The sequence below is a fragment of the Emiliania huxleyi genome, assembly GCF_000372725.1.
Source record: "Emiliania huxleyi CCMP1516 unplaced genomic scaffold EMIHUscaffold_841, whole genome shotgun sequence".
NCBI classification, from domain to species: Eukaryota; Haptophyta; order Isochrysidales; family Noelaerhabdaceae; genus Emiliania; species Emiliania huxleyi.
Genome location: NW_005195728.1, coordinates 7,892 through 16,597, shown reverse-complemented (window position 1 = coordinate 16,597; position 8,706 = coordinate 7,892). Strand labels below are relative to the sequence as shown.

General features: G+C 66.7%; 2 protein-coding genes across 2 annotated transcripts; one reads left to right on the top strand and one right to left on the bottom strand.

Annotated features, from left to right (window-relative positions):
- Positions 1-2,668: 2,668 nt before the first annotated feature.
- Positions 2,669-5,091, top strand: EMIHUDRAFT_249911 (hypothetical protein; the record flags this gene model as incomplete). The annotated part of the gene is made up of 3 exons (XM_005758680.1): positions 2,669-2,748; positions 2,826-3,215; positions 3,288-5,091. 3 exons carry the CDS (start codon positions 2,669-2,671, stop codon positions 5,089-5,091), a joined length of 2,274 nt encoding a protein of 757 aa, XP_005758737.1.
- Positions 5,092-5,726: 635 nt separating this feature from the next.
- Positions 5,727-7,358, bottom strand: EMIHUDRAFT_42493 (hypothetical protein; the record flags this gene model as incomplete). The annotated part of the gene is made up of 3 exons (XM_005758679.1): positions 5,727-5,887; positions 5,978-6,137; positions 6,693-7,358. Coding segments are annotated over 3 exons (987 nt in total), but the record flags the coding sequence as incomplete, so codon positions are not given.
- Between the last annotated feature and the right edge of the window lie 1,348 nt (positions 7,359-8,706).

The window sequence follows — 8,706 nt, the reverse complement described above, 5'->3', positions numbered from 1 at the left end:
CCGCCGCCTCCCCTGTCAATCCCGCCGCCTCCCCTGTCATCCCGCCGCCCGCACCACCGCCGCCACCGCCTCGCGCCTCGCCGCCGCCGCCACCGACCGCCCTCTCCCCTACGCCGCTCTGAGCGCGGTGCAGGGGGCGAGCCCCCGCGGCGCAGCCTCACCGCAGTGCACTGCGCTCTCCGCGCCCCTGACGATTAGTGAGGAGGTGGTGTTGCACAGCATGGAGCTCGGCGAGCGTTTAGCGAGCCCCTCAGCTAGTAAAGATATAAGGGCCTCGCGTCGTCCGCCGTTTATCCCGGTGACCCCCAGAACTCGCGGACCCGAGGAGTCTCGAGCTTCAGCTGGCGATCCATCATGCCGCTCTCGGCACCGCAGCAGCGCGAGCGCCGCGCCGCGCAGCGCGCTGCCGAGGCTCAGGACGCGGCTCGCGGGCAGCGCAACCGCCCGGCGCCGAGCCGGTGCTAGGCCGCCTCCGCTGCGCCTGCTTCCTTGCGCGCCGCTGGACGTCGGCCGAGAAGACCGCTTCCCTCTGGGGACCCGACTCCGCGAAGATCGCGCGCGCGTCGTGAGTGGCGGCGCGCGCGCGATCTCCGTTCCCGGGCACGCCGGTCGCAGTGGCATGGGCTCCCAGGCTCAAAAGCGCTCCCGTCACAACAGCGAGCGAGCGCCGCCGCTGCTCCTCCTCCCGCCGCCGCTCACCGAGACTCGGTGCCGCCGTTCTCGCCGCCGCCGCCGCCGCCGCCGCCGCCGCCGCCGCCGCCTCGCGCCTCGCCTCCGTCACCGCCGCCCTCCATCTCGCAGCGGCGCGTCCCTCTGATGGCGCGGGCGCCTCGCTCACCGGCGCCTCGCCGCCGCCCCCCCCCCTTCTCGCGCCGCTCCGCTCGTGGCCGCCGCCTCCCCTGTCAATCCCGCCGCCTCCCCTGTCATCCCGCCGCCCGCACCACCGCCGCCACCGCCTCGCGCCTCGCCGCCGCCGCCACCGACCGCCCTCTCCCCTACGCCGCTCTGAGCGCGGTGCAGGGGGCGAGCCCCCGCGGCGCAGCCTCACCGCAGTGCACTGCGCTCTCCGCGCCCCTGACGATTAGTGAGGAGGTGGTGTTGCACAGCATGGAGCTCGGCGAGCGTTTAGCGAGCCCCTCAGCTAGTACATACATACATACTTGAGAGAGAGCTCCCAGTAAGCTAAAAGTACGTGCACTTGTCACTTCACAATTACTTCGTCTTTGCACTTTGCGTTTGCCACTTCGGGCTTTGCAGTTCGTGCTTTGCGCTTCTCCCGCTGCACTTCGCACTTGCCACTTTGCACTTAGTGCTTCGTTCGGCGCCCCATACCGGTACCGGATAGGGATGGTGAGCCTAACTGATTGTTGTTGTATTTGAGCACTTGAGCACTGGATAGGGTCGATCGATTCCGCATGGTACGGGACCCCTCTTGTATTTAAATGAACTCGGGAACTGGTTGTTCTTCACCTACATACATACGCCCGGCAGGGTAGACACCGCTGCGCTGTAGTCTGGCGAACGCCGGTAAGCACCGAGCAGAACGCGTGCAAAAGAAAGCCAAAATCCAAACTGCAAACTTAGGTCGCTAGAGCGTGTCGACTCGTCGTCATCTCACACACATCTGTCCCGCGTCCACCCATACCGCGTTGGTGTCCAGTCCGAGCCTGACTGTTCTTCCACCTTCCTGACTACATACACACATGCACACGCACATGCAGGACAGGGTTCCCACCTGCCTATCCACAAAAATGGCCCTTTTCCCTTTTGGTTAAGGCGCTTTGAATGGGTGGCTGTGCTCTTCACTGAGCCCACGGCCACGGAGCTGGCCTTGCCATGCCGTCCGCCTTGCGAGCGTGCTCACGCACGATCCTGGGCTCGTGCTTGCACGCGGTCGCAGCGTCATCAAGGGTTCAAGGCTCCACGCCACGACAGGTCGTCGAGGCCCAGTGTCGAGGGTGTCGAGCTGCTGTCGAGGGGTAGAGGTGTCGAGGCCTGTCGAGTCCTGTCGAGGCCTGTCGAGGCCTGTCTTGTCCGTGTCGAGGGTGTCGAGGAGTGGTGTCGAGGGTGTTGAGGGTGTCGAGCGTGTCGAGCGTGTCGAGCGTGTCGAGCGGTGTCGAGTGTTGTCAAGGTGTTTAGCGTCTAAGGTGTCGAGGTATCCAAGGTGGCAGGATGCAGTTGCAGCCCATAACAAAACTTGGGCAGCAGTTGCAAAGCTGTTTTATCCATAAGTTGCAGCCTCTCAGTTGCACCCCTGTTGCTGTAGCACAACCTGTGAGCACAACCAGTATACTCTGTGGACATTTGAGGACATCAAGCTCACTAGTGCCAGGAGTCATTGCCACTGCACAAGGGGTGCTGTGCAGGCGCAGCACCTAAGGCTACAGCACACCCCAGCAGCAGCGTCGCCGCGCAGCGTCGTCGCCGCTGCAGCGCCACCGGCGCACACAGCGCAACTGACCACAGCGCTCATGGCACAGGCTGGTGCCATGAGTCAGTGGACATTGCAACGCGCAACTCTGCGCGACGGCGCGCGAGCGGCCTGGGTGCGCATGCGCGCCGCCCGCGCGAAGATCGGCGCGGCGGTACGGAGGTGCAGGTCTCTCGAGTGATCACCGGCATCTACATCGAACGGGATGGGGTGCGGCAGTACGTGACAGGTGAGAAAATGGCGCCGCTCTCGCGGCGCGACGTCTACATCCTGTCGCGCGCCGCCGACCGCGTGTGGTGGAGCTGGAACTACTTCGGGTTCATACTGGGAGAAAAGGGAGAAAGGGAGAGTCTCTCTCTCAGGGTGTATGTGGCTCTTACGTACATTCCCGTAGGACTAGGAGGACTCTGCTGACAGGGATTGCGATGATGGCGTTCCGCTCCCGACGACAGTGCGTCCCCTGCAACGCGTGTGCAATGGACGCCGTGCAGCAGAAGACGGACGAGCAATTCACGCTGCTCCAGCGCGGCCGAGAGCAGCTTCGCGCACGAGCCACGCAGCTGCAGCAGGACGTGGCGGGCCTGCAGAGGAGAAAGGACGCCCTGCGGCAGGCCAACGGCGGCGAGGGCGTCAACCCCCAGAGCACGGCCCGCCTGAAGCTCAACGTTGGCGGCACCCGCCTGCTCACCACGCGCGCCATCCTGACGCAGTTCCCAAACACGCGGCTCGCCGCGCTCTTCAACGGCTGCTACGAGAACAAGCTCACGCACGACCAGAAGAAGCGGTGAGTGGCCCTCTCTTGCGCGAGCCCTCTCCCGCCGAGCTGACCGTCCCACGCCCTTGTCCGAACGGGTAGGATCTTCCTCGACGTCGACCCCGGCTTGTTCAACGAGATCAACCAGTGGCTCATCGCGTGCCGAAACGCGTCCGCCCCGGGCGAGCCACTGCCGGAGCTGCCCGAGGTGGACCCGGAGGATAAGGAGGCATTCCAGCGTCTGCTACAGTTTTTTGGCATCGCCGACATCGTCTCGCCGCCTTCGGCTGGGCTGGACAGCAACATCCTGACCGACGAGGCGCACGTAGAGCAGATGTCCGAGTGGGTCGAGATGCAGGGCTCTCAGCTGCTATACCGCGCCTCCCGCGATGGCTGGGGAGCCGCCGATTTCCACGCCAGTTGCGACAACCAGGGTCCCACCGTGACCATCGTCCGCACCGTCAACGGCAACCTCTTCGGAGGCTTCGCCGACCAGCCATGGCACTCGAATGGGAGCTGGATCCACTCAAACGCCGCCTTCCTCTTCACGCTCGTCAACCCGGCGGGCGTGGCGCCGACCAAGCTGCCACTCACCGGCGAGTCCAATCAGCACGCGATGTATGGCGATCCCGAGTATGGGCCAACGTTCGGCGCCGGTGAAGACCTTTGCATCTTCGACTGCCCGAACTCAAACGACAGCAGCACTAGCATCGGCCACAGCTACACCATCCCTCCAGGCCAGAACGGCCGGACCATCTTGGCGGGGAGCAGCAACTTCAGGGTGAGCGAGCTGGAGGTCTTTTCGTGCAGCGGCATTGCGCAATCATCCTCTCTGTCGCGGCCCTCCGCCGCGTCGGCGGCCGAGGCGTGGGAGACTGACAGCTTTGAGGCGCTCGTGGGCACAGAAGGCACCATCGCCAAGACGCTCAAGGCCGAACGCAAGGCCCTCAGGCGGTGCATCCAGGAGCACGAGCAGAACCTGGCGCTCTTCGCCCTCGAGTCGGACTTCGTAAAATTCTTCGAGTTGGAGCCGGAGGACATCGTCACGTTGAACCTCGGCATCGGCGACAAGATCTGCACGAAGCGCTCCACCCTGATGCAGTGCGCGGACTCGATGCTCGCGCAAAAGTTTGACAAGGAGAAGTGGGCGCAGCCAGAGGCTGGCGTCAGCGACGACAGCGAAGACGAGGGCGAGCTGATCCAGCAGGACGCCTACTGCTTCAAGAAGATGATCAACCAGCTGCGCCTTGTTGCGATCGCACGCGAGGATGACCCACCGCCCCCGCCGATGGTAAAGGCGACCAAGCGTGGTCAGTTCGAGAAGCTGCTGACCTTCTACTTTCCTGAGCGTGAGGACTTCATCGGCGCAGGCTTCGGCTCGGCCATCCTGCAGCCGCGGCACTGGGCGCAGGTGGAAAAGTGGCTCGACGAAGCTGATCAGAGAGGACGGATGCAGCTGCTGTACCGCGCCTCCCGCGATGGCTGGGGAGCCGCCAATTTCCACGCCAGTTGCGACAACCAGGGTCCCACCGTGACCATCGTCCGCACCGCCAACGGTAACCTCTTCGGAGGCTTCGCCGACCAGCCATGGCACTCGAATGGGAGCTGGATCCACTCAAACGCCGCCTTCCTCTTCACGCTCGTCAACCCGGCGGGCGTGGCGCCGACCAAGCTGCCACTCACCGGCCGGTCCAATCAGCACGCGATGTGTGGCGATCCCCGAAACGGGCCAACGTTCGGCCGCAGAAACGACCTTTGCATCTCCGACTGCCCGAACTCAAACGACAGCAGCACTAGCATCGGCCACAGCTACACCATCCCTCCAGGCCAGAACGGCCAGACCATCTTGGCGGGGAGCAGCAACTTCAGGGTGAGCGAGCTGGAGGTCTTTTCGTGCAGCGCGTAGCTACTCGGCACCCCCTCCCCCCCGCCCCCTCCCCAGCAGCACGGAGCGCCAGGAGTGGAGCGTGTTGTGGCCGTTGACGGTGCAGATGAAGTCGGCGGCTCGGGGGCGACAGCGTTCCGGATCGTGAGCAATGCCACTTCGTTTCGACTCCCTTCTGAACAGCTACCCTGCACGCTCAACCGCATTGCGGACCCTTTACTAGTACAGGTTTGTTCGCGGACAGGTGTATTAGGTATCGTGTCCCAAAAAGTTTACCCACACCTCTCTACCTGGCTCGGCGAGGCTCCTCCACCCACCCGCCCCTCTCACGTCAGCTCGAAGCCCGCCCCCGCCTCGATGGCGTAGGTGAACTTGTCGCGCAGCGCCTCGAGCGAGCCGTACGGCGGCAGCTTCAGCAGGTTCATGCACGTGGCCGAGGTGGGCAGCCGCGACGTGTCCGCCGCCTGCAGTGGCAGTACTTGGTAGTATTGTCAAGGTCGGAGCGTGGAGGCGGTGTCGTGCCGAATGTTCAGAGCACCGCGTGCACACACGGGCTACGAATACAGTGCACCCGGCTGCAGCACGGCCGAGTACCGCGGAGGACGCGTCGAGGGCTAGTTTCGTTCGTGCGTATCCCCCCCTCTAGGCTCCGCCGCCAGGTGGATGCAGAAGGGCGGCTGCAGCCAGCCGAAGCCCATCAGCGGCGGCCGCGAGCACGACGTCGCGAACTTGAGCGCGGCGGCGCGGCGGGGCGGCGGGTACTCGGCCAGCACCTGCCAGAACCAGCGCACGGGCGGCGAGTCGGCGTGGTAGCCGCCTAGAGAAAAAAGAAACGCAATCGGCGGCAAAAAGCAGAAAGGCCGCGGCTCTCGAGCCGGTGGGGGGTAGCCGCCTAGCGCCAAAACACAAGTGCATCGGGACAAAGAAAGAGGCACAGCGCGCCGCGGGGCGGCGGGGTAGAGGGAGCCCGAGTAGGTGGCGTGCTGCCGCCAGTCGGCGACGTTGAGCGGCGCGTCGGAGCCGCCCAGAACCAGCTGCAGCTCGGCGACCGAGAACATGCGGATCCACTCGCGCGGCACCACCTGCCGGGAGATGTGGGGGAGATGTTGGGGAGATGTTGGGGAGATGTTGGGGAGATGTGGGGGAGATGTGGGGGAGATGTGGGGGAGATGTGGGGGAGATGTGGGGGAGATGTGGGGGAGATGTGGGGGAGATGTGGGGGAGATGTGGGGGAGATGTGGGGGAGATGTGGGGGAGATGTGGGGGAGATGTGGGGGAGATGTGGGGGAGATGTGGGGGAGATGTGGGGGAGATGTGGGGGAGATGTGGCGGAGATGTGGGGGAGATGTGGCGGAGATGTGGGGGAGATGTGGCGGAGATGTGGGGGAGATGTGGCGGAGATGTGGGGGAGATGTGGCGGAGATGTGGCGGAGATGTGGCGGAGGTTTGGGGCGAGATGCGCGCGGCTCCACCTGGGGAGATGTGAGGGAGATATGGGGGAGATGTGGCGGAGGTTTGGAGTGAGATGCGCGCGGCGCCTGGGCGAAGCCGCGCAGAAAGGCGTCGGCGGCCGCGCGAAGCTGCGTGTTGAGCCTACGAGGCGGCGGCGGCGCCTCAAAGACGGAGTCGGTGAGGATGACCTCCCTCCCTCCGCGCTGCGTGCTGCGCCGGTAGTGCGAGAGGTGGAGGATGTACTGGTTCCGGTTGGACGCGCTGACCCGCAGCGAGGCTCCTCCGGGCACGAGAGAGTGCGTCCGCCGCAGCTCAGGCGGCACCTCGGCGGTGTACTGGTCGACGGCGAAAGAGAGGCACAAGTCCTCGACGTCGCCGTCGTAGTCGCGGAGCAGCCGCAGCGAGCGCGCGAGCTGCGCGTCGAAGGCGGGCATGTCGTGGACCGTGTTCGTGCGGCCGAGGAGGAGGGAGAGGAAGAAGGGCGCCAGCGGCAACTCAACGAGGATGCCCTCCCACAGCGCCTTGGCGAGCACCGCACCGAGAAACTCGTACCACGAGCGTGCCGAGGCGCCGTCCGCTGCGTGCGACATGCGGGCGGCCGGGTCGGGGTAGAGGCCGCCCTCAGTGCCGGTGGCGAACAGGCCAAAGGACGGGTCGAAGCCCTCGCGGAGAACGTCGACGAGGAACTCCTTGGCGATGCCCTCGCCGACGCCCGCCTCCTCGCCCCCCTCCGCCGAGAAGAAGCGCACCCGCAGCGGCAGCCTCCACCCGCTCCCCAGCCCGCGCAGCTCCGAGTACGCGTCAGTCAGCAGCGAGCCCCGCCGCACCTCGATCGGGTTGTGCCAGCCGGCGAGCGCCGCCGCGGCGAGCTGCTCCGCCGCCAAACCTTCGCGCTGCGTCACCAGCCACCGGCGCAGCAGCTGGAGCCTCGTACCGAATGGGACGACATACGGCATGCCGACGAGCACGCCAGCCACGCGCCGCGCCTCGGGCAAATCCGACACTCCTCCGCCTCCGCCTCCGCCTCCTCCGCCTCCTCCTCCGCCTCCTCCTCCGCCTCCGCTCGACACGGCGGCCTCCTCCAGCGCGCGCGGCTCGAGCCTCGCGCAGACAGCCTCGACAGTGGTCTGGCGGACCCCGTCGGCGAGCCAGGCGTGGTCGCCGCCCATGAAGGGCCTCCGAGCGTCGCGGTCGTACATCTGACGCAGCAGCCGCAACAGCGACCCACGCAGCGCGGCCTGCTGCTGCTGCTGCGTCAGCGCGGCGCGGCCGCCGCCCGGTGCGCCCCCTGCGGCGTGGTGGTTCGAAGGCGGAGGCCAGTGCATCTCGAGCGCCGCGTCGCGCAGCGCAGCACAAATCTCGCGCAGCTCGCCCGTTCCGAACGGCTGAGAGGGTCGCGGCGAGGAAGCGGAGGGCGCGGCGGCGGCGGCGGCGGGAGCAGCTGCAGACGCAGAGGCGGCGCGCGGCGGCGCCACCGCCGCCTCCGCCGCCTCCGCTGCCTCGTCGGGCCCGAACAGCTGCTCGTCGTCGATCAGGACGAGCAGCTGCGAGAAGGCGGCGCAGAAGACGGCGAGAACCGGCCCTCCGCCGCCGTGCGCCCCTACGAAAAGAAGAAATGGAGCGCCGGTGAGCAGGAGGAGAGCCGGAGGAGAGTGGCGACAAGAGGAGCTGCAAGGCCGCCGCCGCCGCCGTGCGCGCTGTCGCCGTGCCGCCGCAGCAGCAACGCCGCGCTCCACAGGCCGCGCACCGCCGACGGGCGCCTTTGGTCAGGTACCGCGCGTTCAGCCGACTGCCGACGGACGTGTGGAGCAGTGAGGCTGAAGCGGACTGCCCGTCTGAGCCGAATGCAAGCGCGTTGAGGCCGGCCGAGGATCGGGGGAGCGGCGCCGTCCCCGTGGAGGCCGCGCCGCCGCCGTACAGCAGCGTGCAAAACGCGGCGGCGAGCTGAGTGGTGGCGGCGAGGGCGGAGGGCGACGGCAGCGCGGCGACGGCGGCGTGGATGGCGGCACCGAGCTGCGCCGCAGACCCAAGCTGCTCGAGCTGTGGAGGAGGTGTGGAGGGGGTGGGGGGGGGGGTGGGGGAGGTGTGGAGGAGGTGTGGAGGGGGTGTGGAGGGGGTGTGGAGGGGGTGTGGAGGGGAGATGTGGGGGAAGTGTGGAGGAGGTGTGGGGGAGGTGTGGGGGAG